Source organism: Struthio camelus, chromosome 12 (assembly GCF_040807025.1).
Source record: "Struthio camelus isolate bStrCam1 chromosome 12, bStrCam1.hap1, whole genome shotgun sequence".
Lineage (NCBI taxonomy): Eukaryota > Metazoa > Chordata > Aves > Struthioniformes > Struthionidae > Struthio > Struthio camelus.
Window position 1 is genome coordinate 19,838,204 of NC_090953.1, and position 26,574 is coordinate 19,864,777.

The following is a 26,574-nucleotide window of genomic DNA, read 5'->3' on the forward strand; positions in this document are numbered from 1 at the left end:
CTGAGGGCCGCGGAGCTGGGCCGCCCCTGGGCCGGGGGGAGAGGCCGCCGGCGGGGGGCCAGGCGCCCCTACTGCCCCGCTCCGCGAGCGGCCGCTCCTCAAATGGCGGCTGCGATGCAGCAGTGCACACAGCACGGCTAGCCCGGCTGGCGGCAAGTCGGGGGCTGTCGACAACAGTGTCTTTAAGCCAGTAACTATATATATATATATATATATATATATATAAACGTGATTGCCAAAACTTCATTCAAGTTACATGTGTGCATGCTCACACATGGCTCCTCCTCCTCCTACACAGGCAAAGAAAATGCAGGTGGGGCTCAGGTCATACTGTCACTTATTTAGAGAAAAATGAGACACTTGTTTTGCTTCTCGTGACAAACTGGATCATTGAACATAGGAAGGGTTTCAAGACGCAGTTTCAGCCAAGAGTAATGAATGCTGGTAAGGAAAAAAAGCCACAGAGAGTGGACAGTGAAGGCTAAATATGTAACAATTGTTTGTACGGTTTTTAAACTCAAGATCTGGGGGAGACCTGTCTTCTTAAAGTAAAAATTCATTTTTATTTATATATTATTAGAAACATCAGACGGAGAGGCCGAGTCTTTCACCACCACTTTGAACCTCCTCTGTCTTTGGAATGTTAATTCCTCTGGCGTCATGCTGTTAGGGACTTTGGTAAAGCCAAGCAGAGCACTGCTACTGAGAGAAGTACAAACAGCACCAGAAAGCGTACAATATCAGCAGTCTTGCAGATATAGAGGCAAGTCAAGGTTAACTAGGCAAGCCAATTTTTTCTAGGATTACAGTAAAATGAAGAGCAAAAAGCATGTCTCTGGCTTTGGATTTCTTCCATCACAGTTTTCAGTCCTCTCCACCACATAGGTTCAGCAGTGCCCTCTGGTAATCACCTTTTGTGTCTTGCTGTAAAACAAGGGAAGAAAAAACGTGAAATACATATGAGGAAAGAGACACAAAATATGAAGGTATATGCACCATACTCTAAACCTGTGAGACAGACCGCGTGTCACAGTTGGAAGCCTTGTGAGCCTGGAGGAGACGATGTAGATAGAACTTATGTGTAAGTTGAAATTATTTATAATTCTTGTGACATAAATGCAAGGCCAAGAAGGGGAATTTTGGTATGAAAAGAGTAACATGACAAAGGAAAGCTGAAGGACTTGACTCAGTTCCTTTTCACTGTTAACCAGTAAGTTCACGGCCAGCATGGTGCAGAATTGAATAAGTGACATACCACTGGGAAGATTTCTGTAGGTATTCTCTCATCCATCAGCCTCAACGCAGAATAGAGATCTTCTAACTTAGGAGTCAAAGGACTTGCAATTGCAATTGCACAGCTCAGTCTTTTCCAAAATACTGTATTTGTATTCCACATCAGGCTTGAGCTGCACACACACATTTAAGATGGCCCCTGCCTTTTGTATCTTCCTGTCTCGGGAGCCAAGGCCAATACAGGAAAGCAGAAAGGAGGTATCGTTATTCCCAGTCCCCAGATGGAGAACAGAGACACAGGGAAACCAAGTGACCTGCCCAAGGTCACCCAATAAAACGGCTGCAGACCTGGCACAGACTAACTCTGATCTGGACTATTTTACTGGACTGACTCATGCAATGGTGACCCATGAGAACTGACATAAAATGCTATGATGAGGGCATCATAACGAGAAACACAGTCATAAGTGTGTGTCAAAATTAATAACCAAACAGTGGTTAAAAGCTTTATGGTAAACAAGAAACAAAAAACCTCTGTTTTTTTTTATACACACTTTTTAAAAATCATTTGTGTAGCTATAATAAATATACAGTATATAGCCTAAATCGGATATTGAGATTAAATCAAATCTATTTGTCAAGACAACAGGGAAACTCTACTAGTGTATGAACAGAAGTGAGCTGCAGCCAGCCTCTGCCACATTTCTTCCTGTGATGCAGAGAAAATCGAGTTAGATGCCGAACGATGCACAGCCTAAAACTATCCCTGTGTCTCCTTGCACAGGCGTTCCAAGCACAGAGCCTGCTCTCAGGTGCCATCCCCAAGGTAGCTAGCTAGCACTCATACTGATTTCAGCTCTACGCTTTCTGAGGGATAGTCCAAAAGACTAGCAAATACTTGAAAATGCTTTAGAAGAACATAACCAAGCATAGAGAGACAGGGTTTTTGGAGGATAACTCCTTTCAGTCAGTTGTCATATAACAAGAACCATGTTGAAAACTTATACCCTCAAATTGACATCTTATTTCAGAGTTCATACAGGAGGAAGAGATTTTGGGCCTAAGATTTTTGATGCAACTACATCTCCACTAGGAAGAGTGGGGAACGTCTTACATGCTGATATAAGGGTGGGTAGAAGCCCACTTCTTAATTAGATGCACAAGCCCTTTACCTATACCCAAAACTAAATTAAACCTAACACTTGTATTTCCTGCCCAATCAAGGAAAACGGACAATATCACTCTAGCTAAAAAGCCTATTGTTGGCCACTGGAATTGAAAGGAGCAGCAAATCACGTGATTTATTTTCATTCATCAGTCACATAACAGATCTGTTTCTTTCCTCTCTTTTGTTCTGTGGATGGGGGGGGGGGGCAGGAGAACAGATTTTTCCTTCATAACACATTAGCCTATTGCACAAAACCTGCATATACAGTCAAATGGCTGCCTAGAATTGTACTGGCTGTAGCCTGCAAAGTAAAGTAATGATCTACTATTGTCACTGCAGCCTCTAAAAAACATCTTCCATGGATTCTAATGGTGCTATTAGTCCAATGAAGACCACGGCGAAGGTCATACAATTGATATAAAAAGAAACCTGAAAACTTACCTGGATGAAGTAATAGAGGGATTTTCCATATTTCCTCTTGAATTCACTCTTAATTTTCAGCATGTCAACCTCACAGCGGGAGACCATAATCCTGATCAGAACCTTGTCCCGGGTTCCCTTGCCCTACAAGCAGATTCACACTTAAGATCTATAACAGCTGAAATGCATAAAAAGGCCACTGCATCTGATGGAAAGACAGTGAACTACAGGCAACTCAGCTGCTGTAATAAAGGGTAGGTACAATGAATTAAGCCTTTTAATCACACTAAGGCCATTGTTGTGATCTAGGAGTTTGAGCACAAACATCTCTCTCTCATCATGAAAATCTGATCAACTTCTAGTCACAAATCTAGCTCCCTTAGACTGTAAAAGCAGCAGTCCTGATTTACGAGGAGGTCTTCCTGGTATTCCTTAATTCCTGTCCCCAGTGGTTCCTCTTTCAACCCCTTCTTCAAGAAAATGTTTTCTGGCAAATTTACTGTCTTATTTTGGCTCTTCAACAAACAGATTTTCTGCTATCAGCTCTTGGTTACTTGCAAAGAGATGTGTCTGACTTTGCTAATTATAATCAACTGATCTAATAAAGATCATTACTGTAAGCCCTTTCCCTATAAACCTGCACTAACTATACCTTTAGACAGTCAGGGCTAGCCATTATGACTACTTTAAAAGGGAATATTTAAAATTATCCCTTAATAAATACGAAACCTGAACAACTAACAGGAAGGCAATCTAACACCTCCAGTTCTGAAAGTCCTATGTTAACATTAGCTTAAAATGGCCTATCATAAACTATGTTGGTGTAATTGGAAAGTTTCATGCATCCTTTACCAGATAACATAATTTTTATAGCTTTCTTGTAACAAAAAAAAAAAAAAAAGACATGCACTTCTTTCAATCATTCTTGTTTCATCCTCTGATCTTACTTCTTATTCACATCCTGTTTTTTGGTAGCACCACAAAATCAGAATCTAAAGGTGTGCTACAGTAGGACAACAGTACATCAAGAATGTTTTTTGTCTGTGCTTCCATAGTCCTTCAGGCTGCAGGTTTGAGTTTTTCCTGCTATTTAGCCCACATTCTTCTGCAACTTTTCATTTTTCTGTTAAGTTTTTCATTTGAAATCTACATTATGTACCTCATCTTCTGACACATTTCAACCTCCAAGGTCAAACACCTTTCACTTAAATATGAACTACACTGACTTGTAAACTTACATGTAAAATCTAAGCTTGACATTCAGGAGCCATCCACCCACTCGTAATCCCAGACTATACAACAATGATGGAATCAACCTCTTTCTCACCATTGTTAACTATAATTTAACCCCAAACCCCCAAAATAGGTTTCCTCTGAATAAAGCAGACACTAATGATTCAGCAAGGGGTATGATCCAAAAGAAAACCTGAGAGGACGGTGTGGAAAAACTGACTTATTTTCAGAGTTAGAGCAGTAATGTTCATCATTCAGTTTTATTTTCAGAGTTAGAGCAGTAATGTTCATCAAAGTATGGAAATAAAATCTGCATGAAATGCAGTATGAAATAAAAATCTACAGAGAAATCTTGCCCTTACAGTTCTGCTTTACTTCTGTACATACCCCAATTATTCTAGCAGCGATCAACTACCTTGCTATGTCTGTATTTTGCGCTTATCAGACAACACCGGATGTACTAGAATAGATTGTTTATACCTGTAACTTTTAAAGAATGCTTTTGAAGCCGTTGTTAATTTCTTCCCATGTTAGTTAAACATTTTATGAATAAAAGTGTCTAAAGAACAAAAATTTGATGAAAACATGGAGGAAAAAAAAATAGTAGAAGAACGAACAGCCTTCCCTACCTTCATAGAATCGTACAGCCTGTCTGCAAAATACAGCTGCTTGTTCTGAATGCACTGGACTGCAGAGACAGAGAGATATGAACAGTTAAACATCCTGCCCACACTTGAATTAACAGAACACAGAATCCTGGAGCCTTTTTAAAGACGTCATTGATAGTCAGAATCAGGCTTCCACCAAAAGTTTATCCAAAAGGGAACACAGAGAAATGATTTTTACCTGATGCATTTGTTACTTACAAGTTGTTTGGAGAAGCTTGTGATGTACCACAAATGCTTACAATCTGTATTTCCCTCACAGCTAGTATCATTTCAGAATGCTAGCCCTCCTCCACACAGACCAAAATTCATTCTTATGTCCATCTTTCACATATAAACAACCTTTTTTTTCTTGAAACATTCATTGTATGCTGATCCCTGAGAAGTCCCCCTTCAAGGCTGAGCTTTTGTTCTCCACTTGCCTTAAGCACCTCTCTGTTCTCCCTTAGTCTGAAAAGGATTTTCCTCTTATAGAATTTCCTCCGAAACCCAGGACATCCTAATCATCTTCAACTCCTGCCACAGTAGCAGTCTCATATATACCTATTTCAGATAATTCAGTGCCAAATCAGCTATTTTTATTAGCCTCCAGCATCTTCCACAGCCTGTTTTCTCCTCTCACACACACTCTTCTCTCTCCAGCCTACGTCCGTATTTAATACTTAAATGTGCCTGATTAGAGATCCAACCTGGTTTTGTTTGTTTGCTTTTAATAAAAGCTAACAGGAATCAAAGATAAAACAGACAGACAAAAGTGGAACTAACAACAGATAACAAACCGTGTGTACATCCCCCTTGGAAAGTCAGCAATGCAGGAGAAGCTGCATTCTCATCACAGTACACTGCCAAAGCACCGAAAAGATACTCTTTACCTCAGAGTAACTCACCAAGATTAAGGAAGGCATTCTCCAGGTCTCCCTTAACTTCCTTCTTGATGCTCTCCAACATATCATATGGGCTGTAGCTCTTGTACCTATCAAACACTATCATAAGAAAGAAAAGAAGTGAAAACAAAATCAAAGCAAGAACCAGTAAAAGTAACCACCTGAGCCAAAAATGCAGAGTGCAGTGCGGATGCATGTAATGAAAAAGTATCTGTCCAAGTTTTTCTGAGAACTTTTATCTTCAGTACAACCTAAGCTTCTCAGCCAATGGGAAAGTTCTGATGCTATGGCCTTTTTCTCAAACACCTCAAACATCCAGTAAAATACTACCCTGTCATTAACATTTTTTAAAACAACTAGGTTGTTAAAGCTAAACAAATTTAGCTCCTTAAAAGAAAATTCTCCAAAATGGCTTTCCCATGTGCTTGTTACAGCACTACCGGAGCCGCTCTTGAGAGGCTTCAATATCCAATTTAAACACATGACATAGCTGACCTACTCTAACACAGAGGGAAAAGCTAAAGGACCTCTCAAAGCCTCCTGCAGCCCAGTTTTCTAGATTTGTAACATTTTTAGTCTCAGTGTAGGTGAAATACCATTGAGTGATTGTTGCACCTGTGTAGGAGAGAGCCGCATGCACATTCAAGTAGTGAGATTAACACATCCACAGAAGTAAGGGCATTAAAAAAAAAAACCACATGCACACAACAACAGCTTGGTTATGAATTAAGATTTCCATGTTTTATAGCTTTTCACACTCACTTCAATCACATCTGAGATGAAATAGTTACCATTTGGGTCTATTTTCCTTCTGTAAGGAAAGAAAAAAAGAATCTGTCTCTTGAATAATACCTTTTTGGAGGTGGGGAACACTTCTTTCAGTCATAATGTTGATCCACTTGGGCACATCAGTTCCCTTTCTCTTCACACCAGCATCGTAGAGTTCCTAGGGTTAGAATGATAAGCAAAATCATGGGTTACACAAGAAGCCATCTCAAACGTACACAATTTATTTACTGGAAACCAAGCACTACTGTAACTGTGTCAATGGGAGAAATACAAAAGGAGACATTGCTAGCCAGACCACCAAGGATCTATGGATCTAATCTGAAACTAAGCCAGGTTTTACCCTGTATTTACTTTTATTTACAGGTTTTACTCTCTAGTTAGCTCCATTTACCTCAGCAGAGTTGCTCTTGACAAGTACAGATGTAATAAACAAGGGAATCGGCCAGTAAGTTCAGTGATACCTAACTCTTAATCTTTTGGAATTACTTGGCTGCCGCCATCAGCCTTCACAATGCGTCAGTGCTTCCTTTTGTTAAAGCATCTCTTTTTCAATATGCCTAAAGAAAATACCAGAGAGCTACTGTGTAAGTGCTAGCGGGTACGTAGCCCATGAAAATAGATAACTGAAGATGTCAGGATTACAAGTGGTAGATACCTTGACAGCATTCAAACATTGCTATGCAGGACAATTTGAAATACACATAACTACTTTTATAAGTGCTTTTCACATGCACGTTTTTACTCTAACTGAATAGCCCCCAAAATTCAGTCAACTTAAGAACATTTAATGGTCATTACTAGCGCTTACCCTAGCATCTTGGTCAATCAGCTCATAATCAATCACAGATGTATCTTCACACCTTTTGCCCTTCAAACAAGGATAGCAGTGTTTAGAAGAGGTTTAACAGATTGCAAGCAATTTGCTATACACATTTTTTTCTTTAGTTTTTTTAATCAGTATTTGCTATATGAATAATCACTACAGTATGTTTCATCCCCATTATTAAGCTGCTGCTATGAATGCTGCACCCTTGTCAAGATACTTTGCTCTTTGACATTTGAATTTTTTTTTTTCAAAAGACAGAAGAAGTGCAAAGAAATTCAAAGCTGAGTCAGAAATCCAATTGTTTTATTAAAAGGTATCAGTCAACTACCAAAGGGCAGGCACATTAGGAAAAGCAGAAAAATATGGATAGATATACCTTGGCCAAGGCAACCATTAGCTTGCGAAAGTCACCAGATGTGTCTGATATAATGTCCTTTTCCAGTTCTGTCTTGTACACTAGAAAACAGAAAATTCTTTTCCATGTAATGACATTCTACAAATTCTCATTTACAAGGACAACAGCTAATCACTGTTTTATGCACAAAACCAGCTAACATCTAGAGTCATCTGCGGAAGAGAATTAAAAACACCCTTGCATACAACAACAAAAACATTCCTGCCAGCTGGTCACGATAATGCTAGTCAAACTTCCCATGCAGTCAAAAGCCTGTCTGCCAAATATGGAAAGACAGTAAGAAAGCCTGAGGACATTAAAAGGAAGAGAATATTGTTTTAAGCTGACTATCCTATCAGTTCATTCTTTGCTACCAATGACTGTTTGCTTGTTTCCCAAACATAGGATTTAGGCCTTTACCACTCACAGATTTATGACTGGACAACTGCAATTGCAAGTTTAATGCAGAAGACAATAGCTGTTTTGATTAAACGTAAGAATGCTGCGTGCAATCCTGGTGTGGCATCTCAACATTTTCATTGTTTCCGAAGTGGCCATACTCTACGCTGCTACAAAATTGCGTACTCTATCAAAGTTCAACAGCAACCTAGCCTATAGCAGCAGCATTTTACCATTTTTTTCATACATTATTTTGTTCTGTATATGCTATTAAGACTACATTGGTTCTCCTTGTCCTTTATGATTTAGCCAGTACCCTAAAAGAACTGCTTGACAGCTATTAAACATTAGCATACAGCAATATTCTCCATGTAAGTCTGTATCTGGTGAAGCTAAAAGTTCAGGGGAACAGGCACTGGACAGCTGTACCATTGATTGAGATGAATCTTCAATCAGAAAGGCCGATACAAAAATAGCAGGAATGTTAAAGGAAAAGGAGTATTTCTGGGGGTGAATCTTAGACTTCTTTTATATCTAGTTATGAATGATAGCTTAAATCAGATAACATGCTTTAGAAAAGTTGAAAAAGAGAATATATACTTTTATGGGGTTTTGCTTTTTGTCTTTTCTGGCAGGTCTATCAAAGAAGCTCATAAGAACGCTTCATTAGATTTCAGATTCAACTACTTATTACATAATTGATTCTGGAATCACTAAATCTAGTATAATTAATTCTGTCACTATACACAAAATACATGCAACACAGAAAAAAAAAAACCCTACTTATACACAACTCAGATGACTAGCGAATGCTGTCCAATTTGTTTATTATCAAGTAGCAGATGAAACTCTATACATACATACTAATATCCAGGATGCCAATACAAAATAATTTCTTCTGCCCGACTACCAGAGAATGAAAGCAGATGTGGGGCAAGTGACTCTGCCAATCAAATTCATGCTGGGGGGAACTTATTCAAGTAATGCTGTGGACAAGCATAGTACATTGCAACTTTCAGTGTAAACTTACTTTCCCTGTAGACTCTGTTAATTTCATAAAGCTCCTGATTTGTTCGTGAGCAGATGATTTCAATGAGTGTGTCTTCATCCGTTCCCAGACCCTGCAACACATACACAATACAGTTAAGTGTTAGAAGTGAACAGGCATGCTTGAAGGATCTCAAAATATTTTACCAACATTTTGTTACCCTTTTTTCCTTCTCCCACTCTAACAGTTTCACAACCATTCAGGGATATTTTTGCCAACTGTAGACATGTTTCTAATGTGCCTGAGAAATCCCAGACGGAATGGTTTTAGTTGCCAAATACTATTCTATTAGCTTTGAGATACAGTAGATAATATCTGGGGGAAATATTAGTTTGCCATGACCGTTTGTAACACTTACATGACCACCCCACCAGCATAACTGGATGAGGTAAACATATTACTGTTAATGTGTGATTCTACTCCATCTTTCCATTGAGAGCACAGGACAAAAATCTCATTTTCAGCATGCAAATGCGCAGAGACCATCATGTTCTTCCCAGCTCTTCCTCCTCACCTCCCTCCACGCACCTCCCCACTATAAATGGAAGGCTGAGGATGACACAGCCATTAGCAATGGCCTTGTCTCCAGTGTCCTTGTGGCCAGATTCAACCATGTTCTGAGTTTCTAGCTCATAAATAGTGCCCCTTGAACTATGCATATTTTCCATGTACTTAATAATATCATTTCATCTGTATTTGTGTATTGTGATTAGCTATACTGATATTAAGGAATAAAAATATCTTTAGAGCGAGAGATTAAACATTCAGATTTAAAATGTACATTTTGATCAAGCTAGGTGAATTGAGAGGACTTATGTACTTCAAAACAGGTTTTGTGATCAATATCAAAATGTAATAATCAGATTTCTGCTTAACTTCCTGTAGAGCTAAAATAAACTTAACGAAGAATCTGTACTTTGAACCAAGCTGCATTTCTACTATTTAAATAATAATATAGGCATTAGCAATATTATAAAATTACAAACCACGTGAAAATGTTTCAGTTATCAATTAAACCTCAAAGCTGCTCCAAAACTAAACTCAGCTGCTCCAAAATAATGTGGCTTGAGCAATGTGCTCTAAACCTTGCTCAATTATTTTATATCGAAAACAATTTTTAAATATTTGCTGACAACACTGCAATATTCTTGTCACATCTTAGATGTGGCAAACCACAAGGCCTTATACTAAATTCTTGACTGGGTCAGAGAAAGTATATTGCACTACAAGACCACAGTTATGTAGATTATTCTTCTTATACGTGAAAGAAAGCAAAGTGGATTTTGCATTACTATTAGATTAAAAGAAATAAAATGACTCAATATGGCCTACTAACTTTACTGTATTAATATATGTTCTTCCAGCTTGATCTAATTGGTATAAATCTGTAAAACACAAAATTAGGCTGGGCCTTGCAGAAGCCCACAACTAAGATAGAATTTCTTTCACACACCATACGCAGAGCATTAACAGAATGTGTTTCTTGCCATATATGATATATGCCTTATTCAACGTTAAAACGCCAGTACTTCCAGCATAAGGATTTGAGTGGTACAGTACTTTCCATTACTATCACACAAAATGAACATTTCCAGATAATCAAAACAGTTAAGTAATTGTAAACAATAGGTGTGACTAGACAAGGGAGTAGTAAGGTGACTTTAAAATGAGACACCTGGTTAGGTTAGCGGAATACCTCCCCCAAGCCAACTAGTCTCTATAGGCTTCTTTGGACAATCTCTCTAGGAACTCCAGATGGACAATTTTAGAATAGGAGACCAACCTCTCTCTCTAGTGACCACAAATGAGATCTAGGTGACTATTTGGTAAAGCCAGCTGGTAGTTAGATGCCTCAGTACTGTGGAAAAAACAAACAAACAACTTTTCTCTAAAGAGATCCCTGAGAGTTTGGGGTTGTTTCATTCTGTAGGTTGTTTGGTTTTTGTTTCCTTTTTTTTTTTAAACCTACCAGCCAATGAATGATATTCCGGTTACTCCCATTACCCTCATCTGCCAGGATCAACAGCAGACAGAAAGTACATTATTAGGACTACTATTAGGAGGCTGTTAAAACCCTTGGGACGAATGTTGTATGGCATCTGGCAAAAATGGGCATGGTTTGCACAGGACTCCAAGCGGAGTCTGCAGTCTAACATCTCAGGAAAAGGTCTTATGCTGTATTCTTTTACATGTGGGAAACGTAGGCAATTCTGTGAAAAACTACCCACTTGGAGAAAGTGTTTTACTGATGGAAGAAATGAGAGGACTAAAACCAAGCGATTTCATAAAATGACTCATAGCTACGAGAATTAGGAAAGCTCTCCACAGAACGGTTCTAATGGATAACTGGGGAAGAAATTAAGGCTAACAAGATTTAATCATCTCTAAATATTTTTGGAAGGACTTTGTAAGAATATATACCAGAAGAAATAATTATACACTTTCATGAGGAGTTTTCTTTTGCCAACTTTGATTCCCATGTCATAGCTTATTAAGCTCTCCATTAAGAAAAATAGCAAGTAAAACTTAAGTTCAAGCAAGAACAGCGATATTTTGTACGCAAACTCAGAATATTAGAATGAATGCTTGGGAGATGGAAATATCTGACCTGTAAAGAGTGCACAATACTCTGCATCTGTGACTACTATGCTCTAAGGCAATGGCTTGATCTTCTCGCTGTAAATACAGCACAACTGCTAGATAAGTATACGGTCATTCTAATAAAAAACACCACATAAAAAACTTTCAAATTTTAAAATTATCTGATTCGCAGCAAATCACAGATAGCCTCTACTTAAACCAGAAGAGGGCAGCATCTGATTGCTCCAAGAATGGATTTGGCCCACAATTAACAGAGCAATCATCTCCCCTTATTTGTTATTTGTATACTGGTATTATTTTTGTATATTTGTTTCATAGTCTGGAGATAGTAACTAATCAGTTCTTTGTCTTGGTCAGAGTTCTAGTACACATTTTAATACTTTTTTTTTTTAAATCATTTTAAAAATAAAACCCACTACACCTCCAACAACATCTAACCTGACTGAGAACATTAAGACTCTATGGGATGCTTATAAATACAAACTCCCAAACCTTAGAAAAGTAAGGTTTGCTTGGAAAGGTAAAAACACTGGCACGAACACCTCTCAAAGCCTTGTTTCAGTGGCCAGCGGAGCAGATTTTTCCTAACCAGTGATCTAGTCACGCTCGCCTGTGATTGCAGGGGACTGAACTCAGTGACCCACTGCTGCGCTGTTTCTCCAAGACTCCTTTGAACACATGCCCCATCCTCCTCCTCCTCGTGTTCTACAGAGAGGAAGGCCTAGGTACAAGATGTTCTTCCAACATCAGTGATATGACCCAGTGACGGGAAACTACTTTTCATTAAACCTATAAATGCTAGCAAAGGATTTAATGGCTCCAGCTGCTTTCTTTTGCTTTCTTATACTATGAACCTGTTCATTGTTTTTAAAGGCAGTCAGAAGAACAGCTGCCAGACAAAACAGCCGGTCAGTCATTCCTAACCTGCCTCACGTTACTTTTTCCTAAAGAGAGGATTTAATTAATACTTAAAAAAAAAAAAAAACCACATGGTCCTAGAATTTCTTTCATTTCAGATCAAATTTTGGATGCCTTGAAGTTGGATATTTAAATCGTAGTACTAAAAAGTCAGTGACTGTATTTGAAAATTGCATTTGAATACCAAGTCCATACTCATTCTTGAGGTGGTGTCATCAGACTTCAACACATTTAAATTTCCAGGCTCATTTACCTTCATGGCAGCTTTCAATTCAGAGGCATCATACTGGGCTGGTGTCTTCAGCAAGCCCAATATCACCGCCTCCAAATGACCCGACAGAGCAGACTTGAGTGCTGCTGAAAGTTCCTGTAAAAAAGAAGGGAGGATGGAAGAAATAATTAAAGCTCCCTTCTGATCTCCAGAGAATTTAGCCTGTAGTGCTTTAAATCTCCAAGCCTGCAACAGTCATTTTTGCACAATTGACATGGAAACAGAACATAAAGAGCTTTTCTTTTGTGAAAGCCTAAGAAAGAAATTAGGGCAAAGGAAATTTTTCTCATCCTTTGAAAAATAAGAAAAATCCACAGGTGGCTGACAAAGTGCTGCGAAGCACGGTGCAAACACATCCAGGTGACTCTGCACAACTGAGCTCTGGTCTTGAAGCACTGACACTGTGTTGGAGCTAATAAGCACTGATGGATCTGAGTTTGACTCCCTGTGGTCGGTGCCTCTCCATCTTTCTTCATAGTGTTCCCAGCAGCATTATATTATTTGGGTTTTTCCTATTTATCTCAGCCCTATATTAGCTTAGGCCCTGAAAAATTGACTGCACAGTTATTCCATTGTACTGGCCTAGTTTCCAAACAGCTGGCCAAGGGGAAAAGATGGCCCCTGAGTGCAGGAAAATCATCCCCGTCTTAAGGAAATCATCAGAACTCCGTAGCCAAAATCTCTATTGTTAATTGTGTCTGTCAGTGCTAGAGGAAACAGAGTCAGATATTTTCACTTCACAGGATGCATGCAGATGCAAATGAAGTCTGGCATTTCCTCTTTTATGGGTTTCTGTTACAACTTGAATAATGCTAATATCAGCTGCATTGTAGTGTAGCTACAAATTTCAAATCCCTGGAATCAAGTCTGGGATCCAAACAGATCAACGTTACCTAAAGCTGGAGTTAAACGTGTAGCATTCAGAAGAGAGTTGCTGCATTTGAATTGCTGGTTTCTACACAAACAAGTTTGGGTTAGGGGTAGGAGGTGTGGACAAAGAGAGATGGAAAAGAAAATGATCTCAGCAAAGTTGTTTATATCAGAGAGATAAAGAGCCAAGGCACTTAGTGTGTTTCCAGAATCACCAGTTAATCCAGGGCACTAATATATGCTTATACCATACGCACTTCATAGATTGAGCAAGAGAGTGAACAGAGGTTTTGGAAGTCTAACTGCTTTAGTCCAAGAAATATTTTAGTACACTAACCCAATTTTAGATGCAACGTCCCATCATTTCTTTGCATGAAAACAGGTTCTTTAGACATCAGCTAAAATAGTGACGATACTGCACACCTCTATGATCAATCGTAGGGCAATGCCATCAATTCCAATTAGCTGAGTGAAGTCTTTGTAATCTTTGCACTTTGATGTAAAGGTTGAAGGAAATACAAATCAATTCAACAAGATTTACCAAAGTAACTGCAGCAGAACACCCCAAACCAAACCAAGCACCTGCCCTCCTATTAGCAGGCTTCTGGAGAAATGAGCTCTTCCCCCTTTACACAGGGAAGCAGGGGCTCCACACTGCTATTCTCTGCCATGACTAGGAGTACGCTAACAGAGAAGCAGGAAGCAGATAACGGACATACACATTTTCTCTTTGCTATTTATAAATTCATGATTGTATGAGGTGTTCCAAATGTGCATCTGGATATTAGCATTTCATTTCAAAGTAACTGCAAGTGGTGGACAGCAGCAGTTAGAATCGACCAGACAGGTGCAGAGTTTTGCACAAACAAATCCCCAGTAATCACCAATAGCTCCATTAACGCTGGTGAAGGTGAAGTATTTCATAGACTTTTGGGTAGAAATACTGCTCCTCAGAATTAGCATTAGTTCCCCTTAGAGCTCAACTCACAGGAACAAAAACGGAGGTAGGTCTGAGACATTTTTTTCATTATAACGACCTGCTGAGAAATCCTGCAATAAGGCACAACATGAGCGATAAATCACAACCGCCTAAGGAGGATCTGTAACTGCACAGCATATTTCCAAAGAAATCCATGAGATACGTTCTCTACAAGATGCATCTATATCACTGGAAAAGAGATGTGTTTTCATATTCCATTTTTTCATCTCCTGCTATTCACTTGTTTGTTTCTCTGAGTGGTTTCTACTACAAATTTCCATTGTTTCTATACCCTTTACCCTTTGGCACTTATTGTACTTGATAAATTCAGTTTGCTCCTGGGTTGCAGCAGCAGCAAGGAAAGAAGGTAAGTGAAGAGATAAACATTTAAATGAAAGAAGTTGCGGATTTTCTTGACTGTGCATGTTTGTGCTCATGCAAAACATTTAACAGAGCTTCAAGTGACACATTTTACTATTAGGGTCCAGGTTATATTCACAGTTCTCATGGTGCCCACAGACAGTGACCGCTGGGATGCAGGCCTGTGTGCGCACACACACACATGCATCCAACTTGCACAGGTTTTTGCGTGTGCCTGTATCAGCCATGCATAAAAGCTGGTGAATTTCCAAAATTTAACTCTAGTTTTACATTTGGTTGCGGATGAGCATTCTGGGCTGCTATTGGAGGATTACCATTTGGGGTCTGGCAAACCTGAAAGAGAGACATTCGTCATAATCCTGACTGGACTCTACGTAAGCTTCTCTTCCTCTGCGTGGGCATAAAACTTCAGTTACTGTAAGAGTCTCAAAACCTCAAAAGCCAAGAAAACATCTCTTCACTTCCAGTTAGCAAGACTCATTACACAGACTGCTGTACCCGTTTCACAGATTTGTTTTCCTCAATAGATCAGTGCATAGGATATTTCGGACAGGAAAACACCTCGTGATAGTTCAGTCGATAGCTTCACTTTGTTCCACACATGCAGCATTTGTAGCAAAACCTGACTGCAGTCTTTTCTTATTTAAGCTAACACCGCGCATAGAAAAGGAATACTTTCTTTAAGCTAAGTTAACACCACCACCACCACCACCCAAAGCCTTTCCTTTCCCTTTTAACTTTTCCTTCAAATTGAGGCATTTCCTGCCAACGGCTTGTCACAGGTTTAAGTAGAGATTTTTGCCACACTTCAGAAAACACACAACTGATACTGTTTAGCACATTTCAGCAGGTAACCTTGTGACTGGTTGATGATCTGCTACCCATCTTGATTTCTAGCGGTATTAGGAAACCCATCTCCAACAGATTTCAGTTCCAATTGTGCATACTGAACACGTTTGAAAATCCCACCACTCCTAAACTGCGACAGCAGAGACAATGTAAATGGATCTTTACTGCCAGTGAAAAGATAAATTAAATATTATCTCTGGTTTATGCCTAATTACTTGTGAAATATGTAAGCCCTGAAAAAACCTAACTATACACAGAAAAAATATTCAATACTTCATATTCCTCTATATTTTTGGTACCTTTTTGGTTCTTCTCTGGTAAGCAAAAGCAATATCCTGCCTCTGTTCATTGCTGCGGTTTGTCAGGATATTGATGATGGTGACCTCATCCACACCTACAAAGACAAAAGACAGAGTCAAAGAAACTTTCTTGTTTGTATTAATATGTTCTCCTACACTCCAAACACAGCATATCTGCTATCTGGAGCAGGGCTCAACAGCTCTCTCTAGTGCAGAATCTGTTCAGTCCTGGCCTTGCAGAAAGTGCAACCAATTACAACCCAAATTTTTGATGTGATGCAAATCTTGCTGTGCATACTCATGCATTCACCTGAGCTAAGGCCAGTCCATGACCAGCTTTGCTACTTCTGTGCTCCGTTTCATATGTGCATCCGTATGCATGTGTGTCAGTCACGCAGGGTTCTGCAAAGAAAGTTGTTCAACTTTAGAACTGACGAACTTGAACTTATTACAGCCTGCCCTGTAATTTCAGCAGAGTGATTTCAATTAAGGCTTCTCAGTAAAGCTGTTATATTTTTCTAATTTGCCTCTAGGCACTCAACTAACACGCCAAACAAAAATGGGAAGAAAAAAACCACTATATTACTTTCTCTCAGCAGCCCAGAGGCACAGAAGATAGAAGGTTTTCTTGATACGGGCAGGAACTATGTACGCGCTCCGTTTTTTGGAAATGACCATTAGGAGCTCCATGCTGAGTTTTAACTAAGCTGCCTAGACAATTTGGATGCTCTAACTCCCTTCCTTTTTTTAATAGTTGAATCAGTAAAGGCTTAGGTTTAAATGATGTTTTCCAAATCTGTTCACTTAAATGCAATTCCTGACTGAACGCAAGGAGATCATTTGGTTTTATTACAGGTTAAAAGCCACGGCACTCATCAGGGTCAGATTCTCTGGCTCTCCATAGCACCCAGTGCATTCCACAGCTGTAGATCCTACAGGGCAGCTACTCATGCTGCCACCAATGCCAGTCAATACTTACAGAGGAAAAGCTTTTATGTTATATAGAATATTTCTTAGATATCTTAGATACCAGCTACTCGCTACTCAAAGTTCTTTCCAGTGCTCTGCCACTGTCCCTGCCTGTTACTGCCAATCTGCGCTTCAGATTCGCTCTTTTTTTCCTACTTAACTTGCTGCTTTCAACTTGCTTTCTGCTTCCTCTGATCACAGTTCTCATTTGCTGCTTGGTCTTGGGAATTTGAAGTATATTCAAAGTACGTATTCAAAATATATCCCAGAGCCTTGCTGTTTCCTGGTCTGACTGAAGGCTTTTGAGCATCTTGATACGAACCCAGACCATCTGACCTATCTCTGTACCCCGTGGTAGGGCTCTAACCCATTGGGCATACAATTATCATGCCCTGCAGACATCCAGATCTCTCCAAGCATGCTCTGCAAAGAGAGCTACTCAAAGACATCCACATCCTCCTGTCTCCAAATCAACACCTTGCAGCTCTGCTGGACTTCAGTTCTGAACTTCCTTGCCTACGTTCTCCCGCTTACACCAAGTGTAAGAGAGATCTATTGGTCTGATCCTACAAACACCAGAAAGAAATGAGTGCCACATCTCCACACTTATCAAATACTTTCATGCATTTAGCTAATACCACTGACTAGTCCCATATGCAAATAAAATAGCTACCCTTTGATTAATCAACATCAACAGAAAAAAAAGCCCTGTATTTATATTCCCTTAACTAACTTCTAAAACTAACTCAACTATCCTCTTGCTGTGAGAGCTTACAAAAGCTGCCCTTGCAATAAGCCAGTCTCTATTAGTCAAAGGAAAACATTTAGAAATATAAGACCCCGCCACAAGCCAAATCAAAGGAATTGTTAGCAACCAGGATACAAAGCAGCCAGCTAACAAAGACTTAGAGTGACAAATAAGAAACACAGTGCAGTCACATTTTGACGTTGCATGTACCTGAACAGAACTGAAGAGGTCCACCCAGGCACTCTCAAGCAGTATGGTAACTGTATGAAATTTCACAAGACCTGGTTGAGGACTCACTGCTTGCTCAAGGAAAATCTTATTTTGAATTTATAATTTTACACCTCCAATTTAATTTTCTTACTTCACCTAATACAGCAGACAGGAATGTTACTGTAACAAAAGTGAAAATATTTCCATCCCCTTCTCCAATTCTCCAGTGCTCACTTATGCTATATCACCGAATTCAGCCCCTAGGTAAAATGTTCCTTTGCATCTCACGTACTTTTAGTTAACCAGAACCACCTGGACTTGCCATTCACACAGAGATGGAGAATAACACTGCAGCTGGAAGTAACGTCCAGATAACAGATTCTTCCAAACAGAAGAATCAGCTCAGCGTGTAAATGGATAGACAGAGGAGACAGCTTGAAGAGCTCTCAAATCATTATGCTCCAATATCAAACTAACCTATAGCTGCGCCGTGTAATTGCTTGTTTTGAACTATTTGTCAACTGAGTGGCTGAAGCTTAGAAAAGGCAAAACTGTTTCTAAATATTACATGTCTAACACAGGGCATATTCTTCTGCAATGGTGTATACCTAGTTTTTTTTTTTTTGAACAGCGAGTTGCGGGCCAGGTTGTGAACCCAAATAGATGGCTCTAATCTAGAGGTCAGTTCAAGCCCAGGGTTTCTACTTGACTTTCTCCACTTACTACAGCAAGCGTTATGAATAGCTTCTTTCACGTTTATGCACTAGTGTAAATGTGAAATGTCACTAATGTAACCTGTGTGTTAGCATAAATGACGATTTTGCAATAGAAAACAAAGTAAAGAATGGATCAGCCGCTACTAGAAGGACTCAGACCCCTAACAGACTCTTCTTCTATTTGTTTTGCCTTATTACCCAAAGCAGCCTCACAGCAGCTTGGACACAAAGGACTTTAATCAGATATTCTAATACAAATCATACCAGTGAGAATATTGCAAAAGACCTTGTAGCCCTTAGCTACAGATTCTAAAACAATGAGTCAAATCCAAAACATTCAGATTCCTTTCTCCCTCTTGACTAGGTTTTTCATAAGGGGCACAAACAAAAATCTGATTCTGATCTGGAGACACCATATACTGGACCCAATAGTCTCGTGTTCTTAGCTCATACAGAGGCAGACCTACATCCGTGCTCTTATTCACGCAGGCTTGGCCTGCAAAAGTCTAGAGGCCCTGGAAAGCATCATGTGTCTTAGTTATAAAGCTTGAAAATATGCTGACTGTAAATTTTAGCCATAATCTACTGATAGCATGTTTTAAAGTGTTGCCATTTTACAGAAAGCAAACTTCCCCAGCCCAGAAACGGCCACACACACAGAGGCACTCATACATTGCGCCTTTCAGCCTTTGCAGGGCCACAGCATAAACCAATCTTTCAAAGTTTTTATTAAATTCTAGATTTAAAGCATTCTCGACATTCAAAACTGGCAAATGACCAGTTTTAAAGTTCAACTTTTAAAACAATTGAGATAGATTAGGAGCCCACAAATGACTGTGTCCAAGCTTCTTACTCATGCTTTGTGGATGGAAATTGCTCATTGCTCTGGCATTTTGTGGAAATGCAGTGCTTGTACTTCACACTTGGGAATCCTGCAGCCCTGAACAGGATGCTGACTCACAGCTGCTGAAGTGGGGTGGAGCAGAAGAGCTGCTCCCACATTTTTCTTTGCTGTTCACTAAAAAGCCTGAAAATTTCAAGGTAATGAAATGAAAGTGTATTTCCCAATTTATTCTGGCTGGATAGATTTCAGTAGTGTACTTTTATCATTGGGTAACAGAAAAACTGACATTGTTACTCATGGTGTCATACTATGTTGTTTTTTTATTAAGCAAGAAAATTCCTTGCAGAAAGAAATGTGTTCAGGAAGGGGGGGGGGGGGGGGGGGGAAGAAAGCATGTCTTCAGAAAGAACTCCTTTTGAATAATCACAGAATCACAGAATGGTTGAGGTTGGAAGGGACCTCTGGAGATCATCTCGTCCAACCTCCCTGCTCAAGCAGGGTCACCTAGAGCACACTGCCCAGGATCACCTCCAGGCGGGTTTTGAATATCTCCAGCGAAGGAGACGCCACTACCTCTCTGGGCAACCTGTTCCAATGCTCTGTCACCCTCACAGCCAAGAAGTTTTTCCCCAGGTTCAGATGGAACTTCCTGTGTTTCGGTGTGGGCCCGTTGCCTCTTGTCCTGTCACTGGGCACCACGGAGAAGAGGCTGGCCCCATCCTCTTGACACCCTCCCATCAGATACTTGTACACGTTGATGAGATCGCCTCTCAGTCGTCTCTTCTCCAGGCTGAACAGGCCCAGCTCTCTCAGCCTTTCCTCATAGGAGAGATGCTCCAGTGCCCTCATCATCTTTGTAACCCTCCGCTGGACTCTCTCCAGTAGTGCCATGTCTCTCTTGGACTGGGGAGCCCAGAACTGGACACAGTACTCCAGGTGTGGCCTGCCCAGGGCTGAGGAGAGCGGCAGGATCACCTCCCTCCACCTGCTGGCAACACTCTGCCTAATGCACCCCAGGAGACCATTGGCCTTCTTGGCCACAAGGGCACACTGCTGCCTCATGGTTAACTTGTTGTCCACCAGCACTCCCAGGTCCTTCTCTGCAGAGCACCTTTCCAGCAGGTCAACCCCCAGCCTGTCCTGGGCCATGGGATTATTCTTCCTGAGCTGCAGGACCCCGCACTTGCCTTTGTTGAACTTCAGGAGGTTCCTCTCTGCCCCAGCTCTCCAGCCTGGCCAGGTCCCTCTGAATGGCAGCACAGCCTTCTGGTGTGCCAGCCACTCCCCACAGTTTAGTATCATCAGCAAACTTGCTGAGGGTGCACCCTGTGCCTTCCTCCAGGTCACTGATGATTGAACAAGACTGGACCCAGGACCGACCCCTGGGGGACGCCACTAGCTACAGGCCTCCAACTAGACTCTGCACCACTGACCACAACCCTCTGAGCTCTGCCATCCAGCCAGTTCTCAAACTACCTCACCGTCCACTCATCTAGCCCACACTTCCTGAGTTTACCTACGAGGATGTGATGGGAGACAGTGTCAAAAGCCTTGCTGAATGTTGAATAATGATGATTTTTCTTTTTTAAAGAGGCCATCTGTCAAGCTGATAGGTTCAAGGGGTTACGGTTTAATCAGCAAGAAAAGAGAAAATGAACATAAAAACGATGAGATACAGTTCTATTTTTTTGTTTTTGGTTTAAAAGAGACTATACTTGAATTTCCATGGGCCTAAACAACAGCACTGACATTGTGCTGAACAAGACAGCTGATACAGACAACCTCGCAACTTCCTGGGAAGAGGCAAGAACAGAGCTAACATACCTTTATTCTGCAAGAAGTGACGTATCTCTGTTCAGCTCATTTACTAGAAACGTGTTTCCTCATTTTTATTTTCCGAGTCAGCATGGACAGAATATTAGAAGCTCTCTCTGTCCTAACAGCATTTAGGTACTACAGAGATCATCACCCTACATGAACGAATGAGAGAAGATAGCAGCTGGCCTCCATTATTAGTGAGAAATGAGATTGTAAGTGGAGGTGATTAGCCCTCGCGAGACCTGGGTACCTTTGTATGTCAGGCACTAACACAGTCCCAGGACTATTTCACTGAGCTTGTGATTTGCAGCGTCTTACTATCCTTGGACAAAATCCCCATCCCACTTTAGTTAAAGGGGAAAAAAAACTCTGATAAAACATGACTAGAATTTCAGCGCTGGAATTCTGCCTAGCAAGATTTTGCCAATTTGTGTTGCAATGAGATATTTATTTACTGATAATATTCTGCATACGTGAGTGATGCAGTATGGTGGATTTCTGGCACTACCGCTTCTCCACCACATGCTGGCCGATTTCCTCTAATCTTTTACTTCCAAGCATTAAAAAAAAAAAAAAAAAAAGGATTAAAAAGTATGGGCATGTCAAATACACCACAAAAAAGTCAATTCAGTCTTCTACAAAACCCATGCTATGGATTACACCTCCCGATTTCTGGATATAATGAATTTATTATAAATGTATGTTGTAAACACTTTCCTAAAAGAACCTGTGTTCGAACTCTGCCAGTCTTGGAACAGAAAAGTGTATCATGAGACCTCAATAAAAGGTTGCACAGTTTGAGCTGCAAGTATCCAACTATTCACAAATTAGTCAAGCAATAACATTATTCAACAAACTATGAGACGCACATAAGAAAATCACAATGCTAGGGAACACCTCTCAGACAGAAGGGAGGCACTTCAGCAGTCTTTTTTCCTATAAAGAAATAAAGGAAGCCTAGCATATGCTGTAATAATACTTGATTTCTAGCATTTAGGCTCATTTACTTGAGCTAATCTGTATAAAGCTCCATTGTGCTCTGTGTTATATCAATATTAAAGGGCCTCTTGTCCTATAGAGCAAAAAGCCAACGTTTACCAAGACCATGCTAAGCACCAAATGGACTCACTACAGAAAAAATAAACAGTATAAAAATAAATTTGGCTTAGCAATAACATTTATTACATAGGAACAAGCTGGAACTGTAACAACTTATTGGCATTACAAAAACTCTGGGTTGAATTATTGCTAACTGCAAACTGTTTGCATAATCTAGAGCCATTCTGGCACGCCTCCCATTCTCAGCTGTTGGATATGTATAAGCAACCTGCATTTAATTCAACCACAGTCAAAGCCCAGCAAAGCCTTATTTGTGCAGCACAGATTTTTAGCAGATTGCATTAAAGTTGCATTAAATATATCACAGTATTTCTCACAGATCCCACACTGGATAAATAGATGACTAAACATTAAGGAATTAATCTAAAAAGTAAAGTTGGAGTATTTAAGACATTATAAACAACAGAGCAGTCGGATATTTTACTGGCTAAGCAACAGACGCATTTGCTTGAGGGGAAAGAACTGGGGTAAAGTAAATTTTACCAGTTTTGTACACAATCACTGAACTAGAGATTCGTAACTCTGGTTCAGGGACTTTGTACTGCTGGAAACAAATGGATAATTACATGGTAACCTTTCAAAACTGGCCCACCCTGACCGCCAATACTGTACTTGCATATTGCTATATAAAAATCGAAGCAGGTATCCCCAAACTATTTTTCCCAGAGATAAGACGCTATGGGATACAACTTCTATAGCATTGCTGTTAAGAGATATAGTTTCAAGAAAGGGTTCTGAGAATTGTAAAATACAGGCCTGTTATACCATGTACAGACTTAGTTTTTTGGAAACAAAAAGGCATGGGTTTCAGGTGCCAGAATTCCTTATCCTGTACAGAGTCAAGCCCCCCAAAAGCTTGGCTTCTCTCTTATGTCCATGTTTGTTTGAAACTTGGCACCTCAACGGCCAAATGAACTTGTGCTTTTATTTGTAAGCTATTGCATCTGATCGCCCTAAAACAAAATGAGCAACTCATATAACTCTTTACAATTCTATAATCACTTACATTGCACGTTTCTACTTGCAGCATACAATGCAAACTAATTGCTGAAGAATCAATGATACTGCATAGAAGGTGTGCTATGTACTGAGTGTCATATTTTTAATATAAAATCTATGAAGCCCTTAACCAGAAATATTTTCAAATGGTTTTCTTGAAGAATAACTTCTTTGTATAGATGTTTACATTGGTTTCGGTAGCAAATCAATTCTCATCTGGATGATTCAGAATTTTCATTTGGCAAAAAAAAAAAAAAAAAGTATATTTTAGTGAGTTCACATTCTAGAACATTTTCCTCAAGTAGTCGATGAAAATATCCTGTAACCAAGCATTTAAAATACAAGAAAACAGTACCTGGAAGAAGGGTTCTAACACTTTTCTGCTTTATTTCTCCAAGAAATACCTTCTGAAGAGATAGGCTTTATGGTGTAAAGAGTCAATACTAAAACCTTAAAGAGATTCTCCACTTCAAAGTCACCTTTCAGAAAAAGCTCCTGGATAACAAGCTAGTAAGAAGAGACAAGCTCAGTCCTACAAACATGCATGTTCATGAATAAGTTTTGCTGTCATTTGTTCAAAGGATCAGGCATCATTTCTCTTTAAAAATGTTTCCATATATCTTAACACCAAACTCAGCAAATTGATTATCTTTGTTGGGAGAAAGTGAAATAACTATATTAGCCTGAATTTCCTGACAGGAAAAGCTTTTGTACTGCCAGGGATATTACAATTTCCATTCGCACTAATTAACAGCTTGAATGTTAAAATGGGTAAATTTGTGCCTGTCCTGAAAACCTGATGGGATATTTGACATGTTTAGATTTGCCCTATCATCAGTTCTGTAAAATATAAATAAACCTAGACAAAACTCTACATATACACAAAGCACTTCCTGCCAAGCACAATGACACTTACTCCTCTCTTGTAAGAAGATTATTTTAAAAATAAAATATACCCTAAAATGATTCAAAACCTGAACTGAACCTGCTTTAGTGAGTAGGCAAGGGATTTCTCCAGTTGAATTAAGAAACCTTGTGAAAGTAAGCCTCATGCCTGTTAAGGGGGAGTGATGTTTTATAGTCACTATTTTACACTTTACATTTTCAGGTCAAACATTTGCTTTGTTGGCATTGACAGAATGCACTGTCGGCATTTCTTTCAGATGAGAAACTGTTGGCTTTTAAATTCCTCCCTCTCCTGACATGTAGGCAAAAGACTGGGCAGTTCCCGCTACACCCAGCGGTTGCTTCTGGGGCCTGGAGGAATCACAGAATGGTTGAGGTTGGAAGGGACCTCTAGAGATCATCTAGTCCAATCTCCCTGCTCCAGCAGGGTCCTCTAGAGCAGGTTGCACAGGATCGCATCCAGACGGGTTTTGACCATCTCCAGCGAAGGAGACGGTTCAGTTTCTGCCTGTTGCCTCTTGTCCTGTCGCTGGGCACCACAGAGAAGAGACTGGCCTCATCCTCTCGACACCCTCCCTTCAGATACTTGTAGACATTGATGAGATCCCCCCCCCTCCCCAGTCTTCTCTTCTCCAAGAAGAAGAGTCAAAGCCAGGCACTCCCTTTCCTCCTTATGGAGCAGGACCAGGATCGCTGCCCCGAAACGACAGCGGCTGCGTTCTGTAACCGCGCTGTGATTACCTGCTCTGAATCGGTTCAACAAATGAAGCCAAGTGATGTTCATGTCGTGGTTCTTTTTCCCCCCTCAAAATAAGGTGTAAAATAGCATTGCTTTAGTGAAATTTAAGGCAGTTATCTGAACACACCCTCATGGGACATCAGAGTGCATTCAAGACCCGTGAAAAAGACAGCAACAGAGCACAACGTTTGAAAGACTTCGCTCCTCATTCCTTTCCTCAAAGGAGGACGTTATTAGTGGCAAAAAAAATCTTCGAAGTAAGATTTTGTATATATTTTCATACTGAAACACTACCAAGGTATTACTCTGGCATTGTAGTTTGTGCACTCTGCAGTCCTGCTTTTTTCAGTACACCAAGCTTTTCAAGGCGGCTGGCTGCATCTGCCCCGCTCTGTCACGGCCTCCCACTGAAAGTGGTGCATCCTGGTTTTTGATAAAATGAGATGGAAGCATACCTGGGAGCCTGGCCCAGAGAAATAGGGCACTCCCACATTGTCCTGCCCATGAAATACTGCAACATCATTTCAGAAACTAGGTCCTGTTGTTTCTAGGACTTTCTCTGACCCCAAAACAATCCAAGACACATAAGCATCTAGTTCAAAACTGAGGAGAAAGTGTTCCAATCAGCCCTATTCAGCTGTCAGGAGAGCTGAAAGGAAGAAGAAACATCCAATCCCGTAAACCAGCAGAAATCCATCATTCAAAGTTTGGTCCCAATCACTGACATAGAAACTGACACTTCATTCTCAGTGGCAGTAAAGTAGTAGAATTTGAAGTACTAATGAGTGAAGAAAAGAAAGAGGACATTTTCAGTGATAACCTCAACAACCTCTGGCAGCAACTTGCAAAACATATTCTAAAGCACATATTTACAGAGCTTTAAAACCTCACTCTGTCAAGATTTCATCAGTGAAATCTAGGAAGTCTAAAGTGTCCTAAAGTACGTACCCTAGACTAAGGGCATTAAAACATTGGTTATTAGACATTACACCAGTTTTTTCATGCCAGCATTCTAGCTTACAAGTAGAATCAAAGGCACAGCCCACACTCCTCACCTTTGGTCTTGATGGCTGTTTCCAGGGCTGCAGCATCCCGGTCAGCATCAAAGTTTGAGTAGGCCTTAACTGTGGCATAAGCACTTGGAGGGAGAGAATGCTAGAAGAAGAAAAAGGAGAAAGAAAAAAAAAAAAGTCAAATCCTGTACCTCACTGCACTTAATACAATGTGTGCTTCCTTCAGGGACCGCCATTTGCCATATTTTTCCAAATACAAGAACTAC

General features: G+C 40.1%; 1 protein-coding gene across 3 annotated transcripts in view; it reads right to left on the bottom strand.

The window, feature by feature from the left end:
- Nucleotides 1-540: 540 nt before the first annotated feature.
- The window catches only part of ANXA2 (annexin A2), a 35,929-nt gene continuing 9,895 nt past the window's right edge, over nt 541-26,574 (bottom strand). For 2 of the 3 annotated variants that reach the window (XM_068958193.1, XM_068958194.1), the window contains 11 exons: nt 26,351-26,450; nt 16,228-16,322; nt 12,832-12,945; nt 9,042-9,132; nt 7,595-7,674; nt 7,201-7,260; nt 6,456-6,549; nt 5,607-5,702; nt 4,684-4,742; nt 2,843-2,965; nt 541-924 (listed from right to left, as the gene is read on the bottom strand). In XM_068958193.1, coding sequence (XP_068814294.1) covers nt 865-924; nt 2,843-2,965; nt 4,684-4,742; nt 5,607-5,702; nt 6,456-6,549; nt 7,201-7,260; nt 7,595-7,674; nt 9,042-9,132; nt 12,832-12,945; nt 16,228-16,322; nt 26,351-26,450 — 972 coding nt within the window. In that variant the 3' untranslated portion in view covers nt 541-864. Of the gene's footprint in view, nt 925-2,842; nt 2,966-4,683; nt 4,743-5,606; nt 5,703-6,455; nt 6,550-7,200; nt 7,261-7,594; nt 7,675-9,041; nt 9,133-12,831; nt 12,946-15,349; nt 15,443-16,227; nt 16,323-26,350; nt 26,451-26,574 lie in introns of those variants that run through there. The other variant, XM_068958195.1, reaches the window with a different exon arrangement.